At 41.5% G+C, this 24,629-nt stretch overlaps 1 protein-coding gene across 9 annotated transcripts in view; it reads right to left on the bottom strand.

Moving 5' to 3' along the window:
• The window catches only part of clasp1a (cytoplasmic linker associated protein 1a), a 109,883-nt gene that overhangs the window by 15,818 nt on the left and 69,436 nt on the right, over positions 1-24,629 (bottom strand). Inside the window, exons 9-32 of one of the 9 annotated variants that reach the window (XM_034693656.1) lie at positions 23,484-23,624; positions 23,303-23,376; positions 22,564-22,656; positions 22,315-22,460; positions 21,436-21,571; positions 21,264-21,334; positions 20,260-20,319; positions 19,864-19,941; positions 18,627-18,794; positions 16,787-16,833; positions 16,477-16,647; positions 13,698-13,805; positions 13,207-13,266; positions 11,452-11,616; positions 9,213-9,371; positions 7,020-7,123; positions 6,482-6,505; positions 5,009-5,253; positions 4,472-4,535; positions 4,321-4,323; positions 4,073-4,236; positions 3,321-3,399; positions 3,091-3,234; positions 1,225-1,320 (exon numbers count right to left, since the gene is read on the bottom strand). In XM_034693656.1, the coding sequence (XP_034549547.1) occupies positions 1,225-1,320; positions 3,091-3,234; positions 3,321-3,399; positions 4,073-4,236; positions 4,321-4,323; positions 4,472-4,535; positions 5,009-5,253; positions 6,482-6,505; positions 7,020-7,123; positions 9,213-9,371; positions 11,452-11,616; positions 13,207-13,266; positions 13,698-13,805; positions 16,477-16,647; positions 16,787-16,833; positions 18,627-18,794; positions 19,864-19,941; positions 20,260-20,319; positions 21,264-21,334; positions 21,436-21,571; positions 22,315-22,460; positions 22,564-22,656; positions 23,303-23,376; positions 23,484-23,624 (2,600 nt within the window). The remainder of the gene's footprint in view (positions 1-1,224; positions 1,321-3,090; positions 3,235-3,320; positions 3,400-4,072; positions 4,237-4,320; positions 4,324-4,471; positions 4,536-5,008; positions 5,254-6,481; positions 6,506-7,019; positions 7,124-9,212; positions 9,372-11,451; positions 11,617-13,206; positions 13,267-13,697; positions 13,806-16,476; positions 16,648-16,786; positions 16,834-18,626; positions 18,795-19,863; positions 19,942-20,259; positions 20,320-21,263; positions 21,335-21,435; positions 21,572-22,314; positions 22,461-22,563; positions 22,657-23,302; positions 23,377-23,483; positions 23,625-24,629) is intronic. The other 8 variants (XM_034693660.1, XM_034693659.1, XM_034693657.1 and 5 more) reach the window with 8 other exon arrangements.

The raw sequence follows: 24,629 nt of genomic DNA, 5'->3' as shown, positions 1-24,629 counted from the left end.
CTTTTGAATTCTGTTGATGTAAACCTGTATTTATATTAATTGTTAATTTTGTATATTCTTATGTTATTTTATCTTTAGTATCAGCTACTGTCTTTATATGTGTCAATTTAGTATTTTTGATATTAGAACACTATTTGGGTGGAGGCTTCAAATAAGCTCTCTGAGTTATCTGCCTCTTCCTGCACATTATATTATTCATCTTTGCTATTTTTTTTGTATGTATTTTCTTTTAATTGTGCAAATAAATAAACAAAATGAGCAAAATAAAAAATCATCATCAGGATACTCTTCAAACTGGTAGCATTATTGTATTTTATATTATAGCATTAATGTATTTTGTAAAAACTGCACGGTCCTGTTTGATTGTATTTAATCTGAAACCTGCAAAGTCGAGGATGATGCAGTTTAAATATGATTAAATCTACACAGAGAGTTATGACTCCATAAATTGCGATAGCTTGCAACTGCAAAAGAAAAGGGGACAGCATATGCATTAAACATGATTTACAATAACTCTGAAACAGTGCCGTGGTATCTGCTGCAAAATTCAGAATCAAAACACGACTGTTTATGCCGTCTGAGAAAAGGAAGTGTCACTGCAGAAATCTGGATAAAATCTTTTCATGCAGAAGACTATCCGTGCTGTGTTTTGAAGACTTCTGTGAACTAATACTGAAATAAAAACTCACCAAAGCCAACACTGTCCTGTAGTTGACTGTTACGCTGGGCGCTCCATAAACATGTAACTTGTTTTGTAAGAAGCCGGAGCTGCACTGCTATGGTTATTAATTTTTAAAGTCGGAGGGTTAGGTGGTGTTTTTAATGTAAACATAAATAGTGAACATGCAGGTGAGTGGAGGTTGTTAATGTGAGTCAAACAAACAAACGTGTTAGGCACACAGAAGTAACAAAGGGCATTCCTAACAATGTTGGGAAATCAAACTGGTTTAAAATCCATCCAGACATAGCAACAAGCACATCCTGTAGCTCTGACGAATACAAAGGTTACACCTACAACAAGCTCAGTCTGTGTGGTGAGTGAGTGCAAGGCAGGGACTGACTTTAGTTTGTTACAGGGTATCAGCTGCAGCAGCGTAAATGTAGCGGTGAGTGAAAGATGCCACACTCCAGGCTGCTCTGTCTTGAAGGTGTAGGTTAGGCTCCAGGCAGACGGGGCATTGCGTGCTTATCGTGTACTTTTCAGCTTTAGGGCGGGCTCTATACCTGCTTACACCTGTCTTCCTGGTTACCCTCAGTGGACAGTAAGGCTGCAGAACTGGACCTGCCAGCTAGCTCCTCGCTCACCCAGTTATGAAGGGTCTGGGGCAGGGCAGAAGGGGGGTTACAGCAGGTCGAAGCTCTCTGACAAACTGAACTCCAGAGCTCCCACACAGTCACACGGACAAAATGTTAAACCTTTTCTGCACCACAAAAAAAATATCCAAGGCATTAAGCCTAAAATGGAGATAAGTGTTACTTCAAGTTTGCCTCCTCTTTAACAGTGACAGGAGTAAAAAAAAGAGTCTGATTACATTTCTTGTTAGTCTCTTACAGCCACAGGGGACATTTGTCTGCATTGAGCACATTGGACTTGTTGACTCTCAGTGTCTATACTTCACCACTCAGACATCACAGTTGAATCATGGTCCTGTCATCATATCTCTCTCTTTTAACTTGGACCTGATGGCCTCATTTTGTTCCCTTTCATGAACTAACATGCACTGAAATGGACTTCTTGAATCCCTGACTAGGGACACTTTTGCAGCAACACTTGGAGTAACTTAAAGGAGCATGCAGATGAAGCTTTCTGCATTGATTGTTGTTGTGAACGTGCCCCCATTTAGAAAACTTTAGTCCCAATGAGTCTTCATAAAGTCGACATAACCTGCTCCATCTGTCAGTGAACAGAATTGACGTTGGGAATTAAGAGAAACTCCCACAGTTTCTGCAAAGTTTTGTAAACTAACAACTCTGAACTCTGACTTTAATCTGAGAATTCCAACTTTTTTTCTCAGAATTCTGACTTTAATCTCAGAATTTTGATTTAAATCTCAGATTTCTGACCTTAATCTCCAAATTCTGACTTTTTTCTCAGAACAATAATAATGATAAAAAATATTGGACCTTTTTTTTCAGTGGTCCTAATCCTCTTCCGTAAATAATCATCTAAATCATTTTTTGGAGAAGGGTACTCATACTCCTGAAACACAGTCAACACTGGACTCCTCACTACAGTGGATGTTCACTCATGTCAGCCCTTCATCAGGTGAATGAGGTATTCAACCCATGATTTCTCAGGTGTTCTGCCATAGTGGGCACTCTGTGAAGCAGTCTGTCAGCCCAACACAGACAAATGTGCTGTGGCTCCATCCCCCCGGATAATTCCTTCTTTTATTTATTAAAAAACCTGAAGTGAGAGTCGCTTTCAAACAAACTGCTCATCCCCGGGCTGCTCTATCTTCAGCCGACGGTTTGAAACTAGGTGAGGATTTCATTCTGAGGAGCAGCGGTGGAAAAACAAACAGACGGGGACACAGAGGGGAGAACATATGACGTGTTCAGACACGGGGAAGATAATGGGCCGTTGACCCAAGGCCATCATTGCGGTGAATGCCTTTCATCAAAGTTTACAACTACTGCTGATCAAACACAAGAGGCTGAAGATTTCAATCAAATGTGAGTGGGTAAAGAGAGATCCCTCTGGCTGTTCGGTGTCTCTTCTGACTGACTTTGAAGCTTAGTTTCACCGTCTGGATCATGAATATGTATTATGAAAATGCATGAATTACAAAGCTAACAAGTCACTTTATCTGACCTCACATTAACCTTCACGCAGTGGCTTTGCTTTAATCTTGTTAACCCTCTTGAGTTGTTAATCTAATCATTTAGTTCAGTGTTACTCTGAGTATGGCTTTACTACTTGATATTAGAGCAATCAAACTTAAAAACAAATAAAAGATGGCTGGTTTTAATAACCTGGACACTATTTTATAAATTTAAGCTGCTGCAAAAAGTTTTGGAAAGGCCCCGGTAGATTTCAGCTGTAATGTAATGTGCTTCCCCTTTCAAAAGAGAGTAAAGATGTCCTACCTTCCTGACATCAGAGCTTTTGGGCTCTGTGGTCCAGGTGATGATGCGTGATACAGCCAGGCGGGTCTCGCTTGAATTTACAAAATCTGTCGGATCCATCTGCCGAGCCAGCGACTCGATGTACTTCAAAATGGCCACCTTGACCTGAAGAGAGAACAAAGACAGCGTCACATCACATGTCACACTGACCAATCAAAATCATCTCACCAGCCTCTTTCTGATGACTTTACCTTGAGGTTAGGCGTCTGAGTCTGATCCACGATGAACCTCATCAGGATGTTGAACTGTTGGTCGAACGGGAAGGAATCTCTGACGAAGACAAAGAAAAGAAACGTCAGCTTGAGATTACTCTGGAGTTTTTTTAAACAGGGTTAAGATAAAGAGGTCGTACCAGCGAGCTCAATGTTTACGTACATACGTGTATTTCTGTTGTTTCTCTCCAACATGCACACACTACAAGACTTAAGATTTAGATTTCCGGGTGTGCTGGACTCATGCTGATCTCAGAGGAAAGCTAATGGAAGCCCTACATTCACTCTCAAACACATCGGGCACGTTAGATCTTCAAGAAGAGGAGGCGGTTTAAAAACTTCCTACTTCAAAGAGAAGGTTTTGACCTCTTTAGTTCCAAGACTCTCACAAAGAGGAGTTTAACACTGAACATTTTTTAACTGACATCAAAACTACGACTATCTCAGACGGACTGGGGCAGCTGATGGTTCTCCAACACTGAGTCTAGTTCTGCTCAAAGTTTCTGCCTGTTTCTGCCACTGTTGCTTACTTCTTGCAAAAAGTGGAGTCTCTAAATAACCTGACACAGAGTATGACCTGGACCTGGACTCTGTGTGTTGAGGTAACATTCCAGAGAAATGTAAACGCAGTAGTGAAAAGTGTGAAACGCCCCCTCATCCACCGCAGCCACTAATCTCTGCTGACCCTTCCCTGTGACCTGTGCAGCCATGCTGGTTCTTGCATTTCAGACCTTGTGATATCCAGGGCCTTCTGGACTTTGGCCTGGACTGAGCCCAGCAGGTCTGCCCCCATCTTCTTCAGCAGCTGAGTGAGCAGGACAAAGAGCCAGTCCTGCAGGTCCTCCCTGTGCACCGTGACAAAGTCCACCAGTGTCTCCAGAAACATGCTGAACACCTGAGGACATGTGAGCGTTTGAAATGAGTTTGACTTGAACTAAACAGTTCACGGCTGTAATAATAAAGATGAAAACACACTTACTCGCTGTTGTTAGATCCACAGCAAAGCAGACCATGCAACAAGAGACACTGTTAGTTTCAAGTGAGTAACAGCTTCATCAAATGTATAGTAACTACACTTTGCATACCATGCTTTGTCATTGGAACAACTCATGCAGCTTTAATCTTCTTACCTTGCTGTGTGGATCTGCAAACATCCTCGTAAAGATCTCACAGAGTCTCTTCAGCTCCACTCGGCTGCAGAAAACACAGACACAAAGAGTGAGTATGTTTGGGCCGACGTGCTTAGCCTTCTGCCACGGTGACTCCAGAGGACAGTGGCTCATGTGTATGTTTTTTATTCACTTGGAACAAGCTGCCCAAACTTAGCACAGAGGCAAAGCAGCTACATGGGCAGTGTGGTAAATATTGAAAGCACCTCACAAGGGCAGGCACTGCAAGTGTGCAAATTCTGCAAATGCAGACAGTAAAAAATATGATGTTGTTAATGAGGAAAACATGCTAACACTGTCCCAGTGCACAGCATGTTGAAGCAGTTTCTTGAGGGTTGAAAGAAAATGATGCTCAAGACTCCCTTGGTTGCGAATTGCAGTAAGGATCTCCAACCTTTAGCCACCAAGTTTGTATCACCATCAGATGAACTAGAAACAGGTTATAATCTGGATCTCATCTAACCTTTTGGATACAGTAACAGGTGTTTGTAATCCCACCTCAGTATTCTTTGGCTCTTGAGGAGGTTCTGCAGACCCAGCAGGCCCTCCTTCCTCTCAGACCAGTTGGAGCTGGCGCAGTGGTTCAGGATCTCCGCCACGTCCTCCGTCTGCCGCAGGTAATGAGGAATGCCTCCGTTCCTCGAGCCGTACGAGCGCTCTGAGCAGGCGCTGGACGCGTCACTGTTGGCATCATCATCAGAGTACATCCCAGGTGACTCGTACCGCCGCCTCAACGGCTTCCTCTGTCGGAGAAACAAGAAAGCAAAGAAAGTGTGAGACACAGAAGGATACTCAGGCAGATGTGAGGTGAGAGCCTGACAGGTACGGGGTTGCCAGTTGCATCAGGAAGCCATGCAGTAAAATGTATGCTTCCTATTTTGTTTTGCTGACCCTTCTTTATCGGAGAATTCTCATATTTTTATATTTGGGTCCTTTTTAAAATCAGTTTGATAGCACAAAAAAGTCACAAAATAAGACAAAGATCAATGGATCGAAGAAGTAGCAGAACAGCAGGTCCATTATTCTGCAAAGTAAAGATGAGTTTTGTTGTTACTGGAGTTTGGTGGCTTTAAAAGGAGCTGTATCTTTCATTTGTTTTAAGTTATCAGACTCTGAAAGTAACAATCAGAGTCTGTCAGTGAAAAAATAACAAGCATTTCAAAAGTGAGTTTACCTCACATGTGGCTGTATTTCCTGTGCTGCTGTGAATTAACCTGCTGCTACTGATCCTTTTTTTAATCAACTGTTAGCTAATCCTAACTTTAGGAGTCATCTGGCAAAAAGAAAGGCAGAAAACTCATGAAATGTACTTATCTGCAGGGTTTTATTTCAAATGTAACTACTATTTGTGTCTACATTTTTACAATAATGGGTAAAATAAGCAAGTTTAAATTATTAACAAAAAACTGGAAGACATCTTGCGACCCCCAATTGGTGTCTTGTGACCCCCCAGGGGGTCCTGACTCACACTATGGGAACCCCTGATCTAGACCACATACTGAATAAACAAAAAGAGGCCCAGGTGTAAAAATACTGAAATTCTCCTTTTAGTAAACTTGAGAGTAAATCAGTGTCGTGGTGTGCTTCTCTTCAGTCCAAAATGAAAACAAAAGTTTTTTGGTCTTTAATCAAAAGCCAGTGAAGCAGCGTCACAGGTAAGCAAAAGTCTCTACAACAAATGCAATGCAGCTGAGATGCATATTAAACATAATGAACAATTAAAACAGTGTAATAATGCACCAAGACAATGAGATTCAAAACACTATCACAATAGGAAAAGAGGAATTCTGCCGGGTATCATAAAAGTAAAAACTGAGGAACATTCAAGGTCAGAAGAAATCAAAAGCAGGTAAATCATTCAAATCAGGCTGGAGTGGAGTGGAGGGGGGTCAAGTTGCTGTTTAGGTTTTACAAACTCAATTAGTGTGTGATGGTGTGGAGAGACAAACAGAAGGTAAAGTGACCAACTACCTTATTCCTGGAGTCTCCTAACAGCTGAAATGGTAACAAACAACCAGGAAGGAAAGAGGAGAGAGGGCAGGTTTAAAGGGGGAACAAGGAACAAACACAGTACTTCTAGGTGTGTAAAAGAGGACAACATGGGACACTCATCACTTCAACTAAGAGCTAAGTAAGGTTTCTCTAAAAAAGAGAAACACAGGGACATCTGGAATGATGATACTAAACCATTCAAATCTACGAACATATCTTTATTATCTGACTCAGTGACTGATCACACATTCGTTTGCTTCCTCAGGTATAAGAATACGTTCTGTGTGTCATAGTCGGGTGCTGGCTGAAACTGAAACAGTTGCACGCTCAAAAAACATCATGAATATATCTCTCTATTAATACGGGAATGAAACACAAGGCTTTGCAGGACTTTTAAGATCTATGAATATTCAGTTTTGGTTGAATTCTGTAATTCAGTCAGTTCATTCTTTATCTGCAGATCTCTGCAAGAAACCATGTTAACATGTGTCTCCTCTGAACCTCTACAGATACTCACCAAAGCATCAGCTACAGCCGCCTCCACCTCCGTGCCAGTGTTGAGGACCCGCATTGCATTGACCGACGCAGAGATTCTTGCTTGGTGAATCAAACCGTATCGATCTAGAGGAGGAGAGGGAAATGAGAAAGGTAAAGACAGAAGGTGAGTGATGATTCTAACCAGAGCCGATGTGGCTGCTGTCACTTACCCCAGTAGGCAAAAGCAAAGGAGATATTTGAATGTTAAGAACAAATGAATACCATGAAAAGATATCTACACGTCTCCAACCACCAAGAGCTAAATGAGAAGGACAAATGTTACAGAATGAAACACCAAAATAGAGGATGAACCAAGACCAGGCGCAGGCAAAGATGAAAACTACAGAGCACCGAAGAGGTGAACCCACAAATACAAACTGAGAAATTGAAACTATAAAGGCACAATTCACAACGTTTACAGGATGACAAGCTGCAAAAAATAAAAACTAAATGTTCACTGAGCAAAAATATCAGACCGTAAACATAATCAAAGGCGATACACGGCTGCAATGAGAGGAGGACTAAGGCACTGAAAAAGAAAACGGTGATGAGGGACGAGCAGATGACAAAAAAAGGTTCACTAACATGCTAAACAAACACTAATCATCTTACCTGTCCTGTTCTCTATAAACATAAATCAATGAAAGCTACCTGCCGTCACATCACTAAACGCAACGACTGAAGCATGCTGGTTCTAACGACAATGCCTCTGAGGAGGGGCATTTTGAGGGGGACTGAGGGGAACTGCGGATTTTGGGCATGCAGGTCACCTGACTGGCTGTGGGGGTCAGCTGTGGAGAGAGCACTGGTTGAACGGGAGTGACGTCGGGAGGCTGCAGGGGACAGGAGAGGTGGGTGGGGGCGTTAGTGACACTTACTGCAGGTTGAAGACTCAGGAGCTACGTCTACACCGCTGCACTCACCGGCAGATACAAGCACTCTGATTTCACCATGTTTGGATTAGTTCACTTTCATCTATCACGTTGTATTGATTACAGTAACACAGACAAATGTAGTCTGTTGTATCCCTTCTTGCAGTCAAACCTGGGACATCACCTGATTTATGGTTCATCAAGCCTGGGTCAGGCCACATCCTAAAGCCTCAGGTCCTACGGCTGTTTCTTATATTATCTAATATATTTTTGATGTTATTGATTTGTTGTGGGATCAGGTTGTCATTTCTTTCACCATGCTGGCTTTTCTCTCTCATGTTCTTTACGTAGATATGAAGGAGTGACTCAGCCTAATTAAGACCAGAGGAGACGGTGCGTTTGAGGTCAAACACTAAGATCAGCGGATACAGCTGACTTTCAAAAACAGCTTGAAGCTCATTTGTTTCTGACCTCGTGCTTTACTAATAATCTTCTGAATACCACCATCAATTCTTGTAAAATTGTATCTAGATTAGGATCATCCAATCTAACGTTCTGTTGAAAAGAAGACATAAATTGAGCTGATTATCTGATTATTACCAAACACTCAGATCCGGCAAACACTTTCTAATGACTCTGCCCCAGGCGGCTTAAAACAGTGGGGAAACTTGTGATGCATTTGAATAATTCAAACAAGAGAGGAGCCCAACAGCAGTCACATTTACAAGTTCAATGAAGAAGAGATGCATCATCACTTCAAATCCAACCACATGGACTGACGGCCTAAATGACAGCATACGGCAGCTTTACTTTGCTAACAGCGCTGACAGTCCTTCGGCCTAGCTTTATAGCACTGATATGCTAAGTGGTGACAATTCTGCTTTGAACGATTGTTTATATCTAAAAAACAAACAAGAGAAACAACTGCAACACCTCATTTAGGCGCAGGAACTCACTGACTTCCTGTGGTTTCTGTTGTTTTCACTGTGTCCACTATGTCTCCTGCATTTTTATTTATTATCCAAGGCACTTAGATCTAGAATAAAACATTTGTACACAGTCTTAAATAGAAGAAGAAGTTACATATTATTTATTTCATTATCTAACAGCATTAAGGAAATACATATGTTGTTTCTCCCACAATGAGTTTTCCCTAAAACCGGAGAGACACAGTTAGAGCATGCACAAGCCGAGGTAGAACAGCCATGAGACCACACAAGCACCTCCTACAAGAGAAAGAGACCGGTTTGGACACAACCTGAGAGGTGGTCTGAGCAGCTGATAGGCTCAGCGGTACTCACCCAGAGGAGTGAAGCCCCGAGCGGGGCTGGTATCGCGGCTGCTCTCGCGACTGGTGTCGCGACTGCAGCCCTGACTCATGCTGGGACGGGGAATGCGGCTCCGGGCTAGCGTGCGGTAGGGAAGAGCAGCAGGAAGAAGAGCTTTACCACACAGGCTGGCTGTCAGGACAACAAGTTAGGTGGGGATGTCAGTATGCATTCATGGGAGAGCATGGGTCAGATATTAGGGAATTAGAGAGGAGGAGAGGAAGAGGTGATGAGAAGAGAAGAAGGTGTAAAGTTCTGCAGGCTGAACTGTGTCTGCAGGATGAAGTTTTTATTACACACAACGGAGTCCTGGATGAAACACACAATCTGTTGACTCTGAAGCTTACTCACAGCTGTCTTAAATAAAGGTTTCATAAAGGGGATAATATAAGATCGTTCAAATGTTACAAAAATAGCTTCACCGCCTTGAACACAAGATTGTGCTCCCAAATTTCAAGGCATTTTGTTGGACATGTGATGAAACATGTAGTGCATCTTTTTGAAGACAGGGACATTAAAACAGGTGAATTCACTGAGCGGGACGACACAGTTCTGTTCTCAGATGATGTTTTTTTTAATCAAACTTTACCTGCAAAGATCTCTTGACACAGAAATAAGGAAGTTCCTTGCTTATCCTGCACATATGTTTGCAGTGTGATGTTATATGTGGAAGAGATTTTGAGAACTACTAATGCAGAAGATAGTTCACTGTCTGCAGCTGTTGAGGCTGAAACATCACAGGAGACAGAAAGAGGAGAAAGAAGATACAGAAAAGAAGAATAGAACAGAAGCAGGTGCAGAACGCTGGGTGAGTGAGTGAGTGAGTGAGTCAGTCGAACAGCAAACTGCTAGTAAAGGTTAAGAAGACTGAAGCTTCTGTAAACACGCTGGATCAATGATTAGATGCATGACAACAGATTGTATGGTTTGTTGCTTGCACACTAAGAGAGCCACACATCAAAGTGTGTCAGAGAAACATGACATCAACACTTCAACTAGCCTGTAAACACACAACATAATCACTTACAGATGTGTGTGTCTCTTTTGGTTTCAGGTTCTCAAAGACATCAGATTCTAGAGGTGTTTGAGAAGTCATCCTACTTCTTCACTGATTTCAAACCGTAGTGAATATCTTCCTAATGTGTTTAAGGTCTTAAGGCTTCCTTAATGCAGCGTGATGTTCATTTTGTAAACTGCGCTCTCATTAAGATTCAAATAAATGATGACGCAGGGTATGCACCAAAGCTTGGCTACTAAGTCAAGACCCCCAGCGAGCAGGAAAAAGGGAGTATCCACTCACCGACCCAAATATGATCACTCCTGTCTCCAAAAACAAGATGCACAGTATTTATAAATGGTCTATGCTTCACACATGTTGAATTAAATGAACTCTTCTTCAGTTGTAAGAGAAACTTTCAATGATGTCTATTTGCAAAACAACTTTTCAGTGTCATAACGGCAGAAAAAGCAGCAAGTGCATCAAAGACTAAAGTATCCTACACTGAAAAAAGTGTCAAACATTTTTAAGATGGAGGTATGTCTGGAGGGTTTTATTCTGCAAATGTTGGACATTAAACGAGACATTCTCAGGGCTTTAGGTACAATAAACAAGAGCCCACCGTCTATTTCATCTTAAAGCTGTTAATTAGCTCATCATGCTTGAAAATAGGTCTAAACTAAGCATGAAGTGTTTGGTTTTATCAGGACGAAAAGATAAAAATGGACACCTTATCTCTGTAATCTCACCGTCAGTGCGATAACTAGCAACAGCTCTGCAACAGATAATAAAACCTGTTGTTTCTATCTGCAGTGTGTTTTTTTCCGAGCACAGAGAATGTGAGCGCTGAAGGAAAAACAGAAACACAAGTTGATCTCTTTATCAGGAAGGTCAGATAAGGAGGCCAGCTGTAATTCTTCTGACACAAGCCTTTGGTCACTTATCAGTATGTATGTCCGCCGTCTGTCCGCTTATGAGCACACATGTGTGGTCACAGTGTGGAGCATGTGAATGGTCAGTGCTTCACACATGTGACATGTGACATGTGACCAGACCGGAAAGCTTATCTCATTAAGTCAAGGAAATCGACTTTTAATTGAGGAACACAATCTGAATTTGTTTAATAATTCAAAACTGTCCCATAGCAAAGTAATGAAAGAGTAAGTAGTGATTTAGAGAGGGAAAACAGTTCTTTTGTTGAAACCCTGGTCTTACCAAGACCCAGTCTGCTGGGGCTGGTCTCTCGGCTGCAGCCCTGGCTTCGAGGGATCCTGCTGCGCTTGTCTGCCGGCGTGCTGGAGGCCGAAATCGTGGCTCGGGGGATCCGCCCGTAGCTGCTGTGGCCGAGCAGCTTTCCTGGCGAGCTGGAGCGACTGCCAGCTGTTGAGAGAGGAAACGTAAAAAAAACATGCAAAAGAGTCAGACAATGTTCAGAGGACCCACGAGAGGGGCTGGGAGACTACGGGGAGGAAGTGCAACCTTTAATGACATGCTTAAACTGAGCTGAATCTTAAAGACCCGATGATGTGGGGAGTCTGGGGACTGTGCAGAAAAAACTCAAAGGCAACGTACCATCTCCTGATTGTGTTCATCTCTGCATGAAGCATATTTTGATGTCAATATGTTACTTCATGGGTTTTATCTTTGAGGGGGAATGGATACTATCACAGCAGTCAGAGGGAAATGGAAATTAAAGGGCAATTCTGTCATTTAAAGTAGGTCACTATTCTCTACTTATGTTTGGGGAGTGTACACAACTAGCCAGTGCTAAAAGTTAGCGATGCTCTATGAGATTGCTTTGGGGTGTTGTCACAAAGCAGGCTGTAATGGCTGTAACATAACCACTGTGTGAACATGCATCCTACCATCATATATCCACTTAAAAGGCTTGTTTTTCCACTTACAGGATCAGATAAACTGTCAGACACCATGCTGGAGAAAAATATCAAAACTTTGACTCTCTTGTTTGGCAAAGTGTTAAAAATAAGAATAAGGCAGTTCTTAACTTGCATCCCTTGTATTTATGTGATTTTATTAATTTAAAAAATACTGGAAGCTACAGTCTCCGCTCGGTGACCCAGTCACAAAACTTGTTTTTGCCTTCGATCCCCAGAGTGTATCGTGAAATGGGTAAAAAGAGTTTTAACCCAAACTCTACTGCAACCTGGAACCTGCTGCAGGGGAGCCTGGGTTTGAGGGAGCTTGTCTCTAAATGTTTTTAAAAGCAGACTGAAGACTCTTGAGGAAGATGCATCAGCTTGTAGATGCTTTGGCTGATAACTTTTGTTCTGAAATTCATGATATGTTGTCATCTTTTAGAATTCTGTGTTGTTTGTCTGTAACTTTGTTGGAACGTGCTGCTGCCGATCTTGGCCAGGACACTCTTGTAAAAGCGATTCTTAATCTCAATGCGGTTTTCCTGGTTAAATTAATTTAAATAAATAAATTAGATATCTAGTGTGCAGACTTTAATTGGATGCATTTTCCCTCATTGGATTCTGTGGCAGCCATTATCGACTGTTTCACTGCTGCTGGCTGAGGCAGTCCATTTGAGTCAATCTAAACTTTCATACCTTTATTCGTATAAACTTACATTTAAAAAAATACTTTGAAGAGGAGTCTGAATTCTCTAAAATGGATTTAACACAGACAAAGTGAAGGAGGAGGGATGGATCAACGTTCTAGCTTACTGTGCAGCTCGGAGACATTTAGTGCGGCACAAATCACAAATGAAAACATATGACACAGTGAGATAACAACAGAGAGCACAAGGACTGTACATCAACGAATGTCCACAGGTAAACATTTCCATCTCTTTCTCAAGCTGTGGAGGGAACTGAAACAAGGTGGTGAGTGAAGCATGCTGTTACTGGACGTGGTGAAACAAATATGAAAAAAAAAAGCTAACAGGATGGGGCGGCGTGCAGAGCTCTGTGTACTAAACGAGGGCGAGGCTTGGAAATTAGGCACCTTTCTTGTAACTGGATGATGCTGAGGCCTTACCACTGATGGGATTGGCTGACCTGGATCCTGGGTGATGGAAGCAAGAGGCAGGATAGGATGGAGAACAGTCAATGAGACAGAAGGGGTTACTGATTTTACCCAGCATGCACTCTGGATGTCTGCAGCGGTGCGCTGATCACCGACAGACATCCAGAGTATCAAGATAGCAACGCACAAACATGTCTACCATTAACAAAAACGCACGCGCACACACACACAGTGCATGCATGTAGGTAAAGCTGCACAAATGCAACAGATTTGTGAGAGTTTTTTTTTTCAGAAAGATGTCGCGCATGAAAAACAGCAGACATGTACACAAAGAGCAAAACGCCTCGTATGATCTCAAAGCCGGTGGCAGAGATCATACTGAACTATGAGAGGAACAGATCAACACTTAAAGCTGTATTATGAAAACACTGTTATTCTAATTCATTTCAATGTGGGGTGTTTATACGTACGCTGAGACTGTGAGACCACTTTGGCTCGGCTGCGCCCTCTGCTGTCCACCACTGAGGTATTGGCCCCGCCCACGCTGCCTGAGCTCTGTCTCCTGGTACGAACGCGACCTGGGAGGGCACAAAAGAGGGGAGGAGAGGGAGGCAACAAAAGTTAAATCACATGAATTATTTACCAAGCTTATCCCAACCCTGGACAGAGATGCTGGAGGAGAAATACTCTGGGGAGACAGGATGAAGAAGACCTGGATGAGGGGATAGAAACCTCCCCTGAAACACACAGGAGGGAAACAGACAAACCTGGGTCTGTTAGTGATGGCAAATAATTCTCAGTGTTTCTGGTGAGGGGAAAACTGAGACTCAGCATGGATGAGATTTGTCCAAACTCTATCAACAGATTCTGAATGTGCATCAAACTGCAGAATCTTTAGGCAGAGGACCAGACTTAGGTATCAAAGGTGCTCTGGTTCTGGTGTGTAGGAGAAATAGTATTGTCCACGTGTAGCAGGGAGCAAAGAGCTGGACTGCAAAACTGCTGCTGGAATCATTCAACAGTCATCTAACTCGAAGCAATGTCTTCAAACAGATATTATCTGCATACTAGTGGACGCTGTCTCTCAATTTCCACCAAATTTATTTTCAAGTTGCTCGTCAAAGTTTTGCTTTTAAACCAAATCGTTGTCCTACTTCTACCACACTGCATCCAGACCCTCTGACAGCGGCTTTGACATCCTTATGGAAAAGCAGAGACACAAGAGGAGAGGTGGAGCGTCACGTTACCTCATAAACTTTAGGAACAAATGTTACTGACTGACTTACACGTCATCAGTCATTTTTGACTGTTTTTAAAGTTCTGTTGCACCTGCATCAAACCCTTAATTTCTAACTGAACAAGACAACTCAGCGTCTTCTTCCCCATGTGATTTTCATAGGAAGTGCGCTACGGCAGTCTGTAAGTATGCCCAACACGTTAAAGCACACCAGGACCTGCGGATATATAGTGTCTTAAAATCCGTCTTGCTTCATTGAGCGTTTACTGCAGCAGCGCCTCGTGAATGTTTACATTTTTATTATTATTATTTTTTAATTAAGCTAAGATTAAGCTTTTAGATTAAGCTAAATTGATAATTTATAGAGACCAAACATTAAATAAAAATGCATTAATCAATTAATACTAATAATACTAATAATAATAATAATAATAATAATAATAATAATAATAATAATAATAACAATAATAATAATAATTATTATTATTAGTAGTAGTAGTAGTAGTAGTAATAGTAGTAATAGTATTATTATTATTATTATTATTATTATCATTATTGTTACTTCCATTAAATACAAATTAAATAAATAAATACATCATAAAAAAAGAAGAAAATAGTTCAGTGTGGAAGTGATAAATTGAGTTAATACAAATAATGAGATATAATACTACTACTACTAATAATAAAACAAAGTGAATGTTTATATTTAACAGTCATGTGAAACATGGATACAGACTCTGCATGCACAGCAGTCAGTCACCTGTGCATTCACATGGGGGGCTGCATTAAAGTGATGTCAGACAGCAATTCATGTAGATTATTCACGAGAAACTGATGATGCATGACGGGTTTCAGGTCATATGACTGACACTGCATGTCTTAAATGGCATCAAAAAAACTACGGCATGAGTCTGATTCAAGAGCCTGCTCATCAAAACTCAGACTGATCCAGGACTTCACTAGGGATACTCCACCTAACAATTATAAAGACTACAAGAACAGCTTCTGTGAAAGAAAGAAGCCGAAGAAACGCTCTCTATGGACTAACCAGAACCTAGAAGAGTGTGACACAGAACAGGGATGTCAGACTTTGATTGCTGTGTTAAAAACAGAGAGATGGATACAAGTGTTAGGATTACAGGAAATCCATGCAGACAGTCCATGCAGACCTCCACAGATTTGAAGACCACTGGGAGGATCTCAAGAGAGGAAAAGAGTGCACGGATGGAGAGACAAAGGATGTTAATGTGAGGCCCATGAAAGCTGAACATTCATACTCACCCCTCTCTCTCTCTCTCTCTCTCTCTCTCTCTCTCTCTCTCTCTCTCTCACACACACACACACACACACACACGCAGTTCTTACCATCGCTTTTACCAGGAGTGCCATCTGTAGGGCACAAAAGAAAGGCGGTGCAGCAGCAGGTGGGAGGAGAGGTGTAGAGTAAGACGTTAGTAGCAGTTAAAGCAGGAACAGGAGTGTGAGTGGGATTTTATGATCAGTAGTGATCGATGATAACGAGCTTCAGTGACTCATTGGACAAAGAGGAGCGAAGGAGAACGGTTTCTGCACGGTGAAAAGATCTCAGAAATTTATAATTTCAAAGAGCTGGCTTCAGTAATCGGCATTTAAGAGACGCTCAGCCTCATCATCCTGTGTTTGAAATGTCAATGTAGGCTTTAAAGAGTTCGTGCTAATAGGACGGTCTAATGATAACTTCAGCATCATTAATAACTCCTGTATGGCCATTAAAAGCCACAGACTACATGATGATGGAGAGTTGATGCTTGGCTGAGCTCTGACATATGATGGTGGTGTTTATACCCAGAGTTAAATCCTAGTGTATTTTCTTTCTTTCTTCAGACATAATGCTAGCATGTTTTATAGTTTGACACTGTGCCAGTATTTCTGCTTTAACATTTCGTCTGACAAAGAGAGTTTTCTGCCGTTCAGAAGTTTCTCATTTTTTTGCTTTCAGAGGGAAAATGAAAGGTAGAAGATTAAGTAATTACCTAATGAGGCGTAGGATCCCGGGGGCAGGGCAGCCGCGGAGCCAAACGGTGAGGACGCAGGAACAGTGGACAGACGGGACTTGGCGCTGGAGGCGGCGTTGACATCGATGTCACTGCGGGAACGCTGCAGAGAGCCCGGTGTGGAAGACACCCTGGTGCTCACGAGCTTACCTGCAAATAGCACAGAAGCAAGAAGTTATCGAGAAGTTCAACAGACCACAATAAATGAAAGTGCTTTGTATCTACGGATTTATTAAGACCTCTTTTATCTTCATTATCTAAAGGAAAAGAAAGACTTGAGTTGTCTTACTTCTTGTTATGCTTCCTCCAATGACACTCTTCACAGACAGTGGCCGGCTGAAATAAAAAAGTAACAATCAGACACGTTTCAGACTTCATCTAAATCACAGTTTGAGATAAACCACTGAGGATGAATTTATGAAGTCTCTTAGCCTCTTGTTTGCTTGACTTAAACGCAGGTGGTTTTTGCCGGTATGCTATTCCTCAGATACTTGTATTTATTGTGTTAAACATGTGGCAAAAAGTTATTAGCAGACATTATTGTGTCAGTGAAAACAAGTTCAGTGTAAAGGTGAAGCAGGGGAGAAAAGTCTTCTCTCAGTCTGTGAGTGTGAATTTCTTCTGCACTGAAGAAAAAACAAAACAAACATATTGAATCTGGAGAAAGAAATTAAAATTCATTTGAAATAAATTACAAGCACACAGTTTCTTATTGAAGCTCACCCTAATGAAAACATAAAAGCTTTCAGTCTAACAAAGAACCTGGAATTAAGGTGCATTTTGCCCTCCTGTGGCCAAAAGCAGTATTACAATTTCAAACTATTACAAGAACATACTCAAACTTATTTGAATCATTTTTTAAATCTAACATATTAAGATACTGATAAAGATACGTCGCTGTAGCTGTTTGTCTACTTGTTGTTGAGTCTCAAAAAAAAACAGATAAAACAATTAGGATCACACTTAGAAGTAACTCCCCTGGGTGAGGTTGTTCAAAAGGTCTGATCTGGATTTGGAAACCTGCTTACCTCTGTCCTGGTTTGGCTAAAAATTGGACACAGTTCCTTTTAAAATCTGTGTCTGGATAAAATTGCTATGAGGAACCTTCATGTTGGGCTGATTCTGGTGATGAAGACTGCATTTCCCATGAGCACCATCCCCCTCTGTGTTAAAGATGTGGCTCTTGCAGAAGCGTGCGTTTGTTGTGGAAGCAAATTAATGAATACAGATGTTCTTTTTAAACCTACTTTCTTTGTTCAAGACAACTCTTATCAGGATGCAGAGTGATGAGGTCATGTATTCATCTGACTATTAACTCAATACATACTTTGAATTCAATATTCTAGGTTTGATATTAAGAGCAATTTAGAGGGGACAAATATAAAACATTTTTTGGTTACAGCCCAAATGTCTACCTAAAGTTCTGCGTCAGAGGGACAACATGTTTATAAAAATGTTGTTTCATTAACTTACTTTAAAAGTTTTCTTACATTTCTTCCTGTAATCCAGCCCTGAGCTGGGATCAGAGTAATCAGGATATATCTGGATTCAAATTGTTTCAATCTCACTCAAAGGTTTTGAACAATACAATTATTTGGAGGTTTGGAGGAACATTTGATAACGTGATCATATTCTATTCCTTAATCCTTTATTTTTAACAGCACAATTTCAAGATGTGAGAAAAAGTAAAGAAAAATGAGCCCAGCACCTAGAAACACCCTTCACCACATCGCACAAACACACTGACGATCACAATCGCTGCACTCCTGATCCATCGGGTATGAGGTCATTAACCATCACGCTCCACAGGGATTTACCAACTAGGTAAATGATGCCAATCGATCCAGGAGGTTGTATATGTGTGTGTAGCTGTGTATAAGAGTGCTGATGCCCATCTGATAATAATTACCAATGCTTTTACAACCATGTTTAATAGGACGGATGCATTAGTGGTTTCCTTCAATCAATTACAGACGTTAGATGTGCAAAAGCTTTGAGCGTATGTGGAGAAAGGAGGACGTGGGATACCGGATGAGAGGAGAAAAGTGTATGCAGAGTAAAGGTGTAAAAAAGGTGATAGAGATGAAAATATAAGGGGAACACTTCAGGAGAGGCTTCGTGGCTCTTACTTCAGACTCTCCTGAGAAGACGAGGATGAGCGGTCAGACTGCGGCAGAGACACGATGCTGTCGGAGCTCTTTAGGTGAGACTGGAGGGCCTTCTGATAGGTGGACTCCAGCGCCTGGAAAAGATGCTCCGCCTCTCGGCTGTAGTGACCGTGGAAACCCCAGTAGCACCTGGAGGTGAGGGCAAGGAAAAGAAGAGGAGGTGAGGACAGTTTTAAACTCAACTAGGTCGTTGACATTGATAAAAAAAAAGTTGGTCTTGTCACAGAGGGTGATTATACACACATCAGATAGATTCAGGGGATAGAACATTTGAGCTAGAGGTGTTTGATGGGGTTTTATGTCGCCGTCTTTTCTCTAAAGTCTAACATACCTGAGTAATAAATCAGTGAGACATCATTTTACTCCACAGACACATATTATACATATTTACCCTCCTAGAAAAAATAATAAAACGTAAAAAAAATAGAAAGAAATGAAAGCAATAAATTAGTAAATAAATTAGAAATAATTAAATAAAATTTATAAAAATAAAAATACAATAGAAATAAATAAAAGTAATAAAAAAACAGGTAAAATAGAAAGAAAGACAAGTAAATAAAAAATAAATAAAAGTTATAAAAAATTAGATAAGATATAAATAAATAAAAGTAATACAAGTAAATAAAATAGAAGCAAATAAAAGTAATAAATAAGGAAATGAAATAGAAATAAATAAAAGTAATACAAGCAAATAGAAAAAGAAATAAATAAAAGTACTAAAAACTAAATAAATGCAATAAATAGAAGTACTGAAAAGTAAATAAAATAAAAAGAAATACAAGTAATTCATAGAAATAATCAAATAAATAAATGAAAACTTTTATTTTGAAGGAGAAGAAGCCACTGCTGTAATATCAGTGTGGATAAAATGTGCTTCCCTCTCCCTGTGCTAGAGTGGATTATCGCTAAAGCTTTAAACACAGGAGGACTTCTTCCTGAGATCTCTGAAGGAACACTTCAAATAGTCTAACCTGCAAAAAATAAACTCACTGACACATTTTCTGAACCTTGTTTAGAGAGAACTTCTTCATTTTTTATTTGGTTTTAAGGCAGTAGAAGCCAGATTTCCGCTGGGCTTAAAAACTGAGCTCAGACTTTAAAAGACATTAAGATTCAAGCTAAGCATTTACTTTAACCTCTCCTCTGCAGGCCACAAAGACATAACAGATGTCGCCAAAGAAGAGAAACTAACACTTACTTTCTTGCAATGGATCTGGCCTCGGAGTCAGCGTCGTGGATGCCTTTCTTGATGGTCTCTGTCAGAACAGCCACATGTCTGGGATAGTAAGGGAACATGGTGAGTGGAGGCGAGTGTAAGAGAATATCTTCTTCTTCTCATTCAGTGTTCCTTCTCTCGTCGTCGCCCACAGAGTTTAACGCATGCTTTTTAAAGTCTCTGCTGCTCCATGATGAGAGCTCTCTCAGGACTCATCACTTTAATGAGGCTCATCAGTTGTGCACCCAGCCGACGCGTTGTTAGGGAGCTCAAATGCCATACACATACGTTACACTACTTTATCCATTTAGCACACGCTACATGTGAAAACGCTTTGGTGGGGTTTACAGGAAAGACTACAAATAACAGTCAGCTTACCTTTCCAGTGTATTAGTGTGCCACTCTTGTAACATGAGATCCAGGAACTCATAACAGCGTCTGGAAAAGGGACAGAGTCAGATACTGAGTATAAAACATCATGACAGAGGATGATCAACAGCAACCAGAGCTTTAAACCTACAACCTTTAAATGTTAGGAGCTCTTGTGTGAAAGAGATGAGTATCTTTTTCTTTACTAAGCTCTATCTCTCCATAGATTAACGAGTCAGGTGATTTAAAACTAATCTGCAAAAAAAGCACTTTTACTGGGTGCAACTTAAAGAGATGCACAGCCTTGAAAGATCGTGTTGCAGTCATTACAGTTTGTTTTATAGCTGCTGGTCAAAGCAACTACTAAGATTGTTTTGTGCTTATAAGTCTTTGAGATTCAGGATGTTCCAAAGTGACCAATGTCCTTGTCCCAAACGGAAATTTAAAGTCTGACTAATCGACTCGTCCAAAGGTGAGAAAACACTTTTTTAAATGTGCTGTATAAAGGAAGTGGATTGGAAACTGGTGTGCCGAATGTGGCTACCCATAGCAGAGCTAGCACCACCAGCCTTCAGTTGTCCTTGCAGGTTAACGTCAACATGCCTGTGCTGGTTCCTCATTGCTCTGGTGGAGTCTTTATATGTCAGTTTAAACAGCCTACCTACAACTGTATCTCCATTTCTAGATCAACATACTGACAAACCATCTGTCATCTGCGCTTGTTTACATCAAGGTAGTAGAGCTTTATAGCTTCGGCTAGTGGTGGGTGGCTGCTCAACAACTGATTCTGGTGCAGGCTAGCTAGGGTTAGAACGTTTAATCAATCAATGAAACCCCAAAACCTGACAAAAAGGGCCCAAGTTAAAGAATATTAGATTGTCCCTTTAACTGTTCAGCATTCAACATTTCAAAGTGAAACACAAACGTTATCTATAGAGAGTTGTTCCTTAATGAACAAGTGCTGGTAATAAACTAAACTCTCATGTGTAATACTAGCTCCCGTGTCCTCTTACCGTCTCACTGCTACTGATTTGGAGGTGCAGTTACTGGTGATGATGGGGATGAGACGGGGATAGTGAGTGTGCTGAAAGAGATAGGCAAAAAAAAACCACACAAGTTAAAATTTTCTGAAAATCACTGAGAAACGATACTTGACTCCATTAAATCCCCCTGAGGATGTTTTACCCTGAGGATGAGGCGGATGACGGCCGTCCCAGACGTGGCCATGACTTTGGCACTGTTGGGCACGAGGTTCAGCAGCGTGGGCATGATGCTCTCTGCTCCGTGGTCGAATTTGTTCCCCAGCAGTGACGACAAATGTCTGCCAGTGGGAAAAGACGGGAGGACATGGTGTTATGAAAAAAGAGTAGATGATCCATAAACAGCTGCAGCAGGTCTGCAAACATACAGCTAGGGTAATTATGTTGTACTCATGTAGAACGATTCTTTTCTGCATTTGCTAGAGTTTAAATAGTTATTTATTGATCATTCCCTCCACGTGGAAAAGTTCACACTGGATTTAAAACTTGACTGCAGTGTGGACATGATCCATGCACCTCCAGTCTATTCATCAACCTGCTGCTCTTTCAGTGCATCTCTGCTCTGTTCCAGCTCATCAGGACGGGATTAATATTTGGATGACGGATGTTTTTGGGTGGAGAGCATGCTGCTCGTTTCATACTCCAGCAGGGTTTGTGTTCATTAGCTTAAGTATGTGGAAAGAAGATATTTGAGCAGGCTGCTTTCCCTGCAGAGTTAATGTCACTGCTGCCAGTCAAAGCTGATGCTGATCCATGAATGAGAACTGAATGACTTTTCACTTTAAACCACAGAGAGGCATTTTTCATCAGGGACTCTGAGTGCTTTGCTTTACCAGAATCAGAATCGGGTTTATTGTGAAGTAGGTTTGCACATATGAGACACTTGTTTTAGTGTTCGCAGTCAAACTTAAGCCCCCTGTTGTACGGATTGTGCTTTTAAAATGACTTCACATGATTGTTAAGCATTGTGCTGTTTGTCTGCTAGACGGCTAAGGATGTCCTCGGCCTTGACTCAGGATCTTACCCCAGTGTGATGCAGGCCTCTCGAACCACCTGTGAGCGCAGGTCTTTAGCGGACAGCTTTAAGGGAGCCTCCATAAGACGCAGCTGCTGAGGGAAACCCTCGTACTCGGCTGCTCCAGCCATCATGAGAGAACGGACCTTCTTCAGCTTGAGGGGAATCAGACACACACATGTACAAGTCACATCACTGTTTCATCACTGGATGCAGTTTTACTTTGGTTAGATTCTGAATCTGTTTTCTTGGTCTTACCGCTACGACTCGGTGCTCCCAGTCATGTTTGTCATCAGACAGCACTTCTCTGACCTTTGAAAACTGGTCTTCAAACTCTCTGTTAGAGTAGATCTGGAAACAAAGACAGGAGGAAGTTAGTTTTAGTATTAGAGGTAGCTTAAAATAGTCCACACCATATAAATGTTCAAAGTTTAATCGCCTAGTTTTAAAGTCAGTTTCTAGTGTTAACTTAATAATGTTGTCTGTGCATGTTCATGAAACTCAACCATGGGTACGAGTTGATATTTGATTGCTTTACAAGTCTTGATTTCCCAGCATGAAGCTTGGAATCCTGTGGTTAGACCATAGACTGTATAAATAATGGGCATGGAATCCGTGACGTCATCCATCTGTTTCTGAAGCGCTGTTTTGAGGCCAATCGGCGGCGGCGGCCTCCATATTGGAAATGTTGAACTCGACATAACTGCTCTGAGGCACCAGTGTCTCCCACCTGGGTGATCTGTCATGTTGTCCTAACAGCCCCTCTTTCCGATGTGTGTGCTACATTAACATCAACAAGGCTTTGACCTGGCTCCCCTTTCTACATGTTTTGAGGTTTAAATGACTGATACATACTAAGATTTGAATTCTGCAAGTTCAGCATGATGATCAAGAGGGTTTTAATAAATGTTCCTACCCTTGTTGAATCCCTCTAATAATTTCTAATGCTGAATGTTACACCATCCATCTCAACGGAATAATTCTGGGATGCGCAAACCTGGATTGAGGGAACGTCTTCGAAGGCTTTCATGAAATCCTCTTCATCAACTGCACCGGCAGCTGCTTCTTTAGCTGTGGGGAGAAAGTGTGAAAGTGTTATTACTGAGCATTTCAAACATCTGTAAATATTGATTAGATAAGAGCTGGGTGCATCTGCATGCACTGAGCCCGTCCTTCACCTGAAGGCTTAGCTGAGGTGGCCGAGCTGGGTCTCCTAACAGAGCTCATCACAGTCCTCCTGCCACTAGCGGGCGCTTTGGATGAAGAAGAGGAGGAGGACCGGCCTCCATCCACAGAGTCTTCATCCTCAAAGTTCTTATCTACAATGACAGAGGCAAAAAGAGAATGTTACTGATGTAAAGCATTAAATATCAGGACACTTTGTAAAAGGTAAATGTTATTTCCCCGATGGCTCGATGACTGTGTGAGAGATGTTTCCCATCAGGATCAATAAATGATTATGTGGTGATCATTCAGAGACACGTCACTCCCCTCAGAGGTTAAACCGTCATCACTCCTCTTTTTAATCGGCCTACAGTAGCCCCTGAGTCATCCCTCCCTCTCGTGGTGTGACCTCTAATACAGGGTGCAGTGCAGTCAAACTGTCAGGTTGTGTGTATGCATCCATTCAGCCTTTATCTATCCATCCATCTGACTTTAATCTGGTTTGGCAGCCATGCATGGATGTACGAACCCCCCGTCACCTGCCCAACGTGACCAATCACACGAGGGATTAGCCCGAGGCAGATATGACGGAGCTTGGTGTCTGCTGTCGGCTGAGGCAGGGTAGTAATGGGAGTGTTTGCAGCTTAGGGGTCATTGTCTCTTACTGAGGGCTCGTAGAGGAACACAAAGGATATAAAATCTATTCCTTTATCCATTTATAAGAGAGTGATCCTGATGAGCTGACTGTCCTTTTAAATCCATCATATTGACGGACGCACTGACTGAAAAATCAGACCTCGTTCTCTTCAATGGATTTGTGTTGCTTATTTCTTGTCAGTCTTTCAGGCCTTCATCAGATTGTCTTTAAGTGAGCACAAATTCAACAACCTCAAGTTCAATCTTTGATCACATAAGATAGATTTGTTTAATAACTGCATAGTCATAGGGACATAAACATACCTCACAAGACAGCTTAACAATGAAGGGAACTGAAAATAATACCATTCTGAAACTGCAGAGGGCGCTATCTGCATATAACACTCAAACATCATCATTACGGGTCTTATATCTGCAGTTGAGAGTGTAAACTGCTGATCCTTCTTTTAACTGCTTTTATTTACCCCCGTAACTAATTTAGCAGACATACATTTTGCGTCCTT

This window comes from Notolabrus celidotus, chromosome 10 (assembly GCF_009762535.1).
Source record: "Notolabrus celidotus isolate fNotCel1 chromosome 10, fNotCel1.pri, whole genome shotgun sequence".
NCBI classification, from domain to species: Eukaryota; Metazoa; Chordata; class Actinopteri; order Labriformes; family Labridae; genus Notolabrus; species Notolabrus celidotus.
The sequence above is the reverse complement of the archived record's forward strand: the minus strand, read 5'-3'. Positions and strand labels throughout refer to the sequence as shown.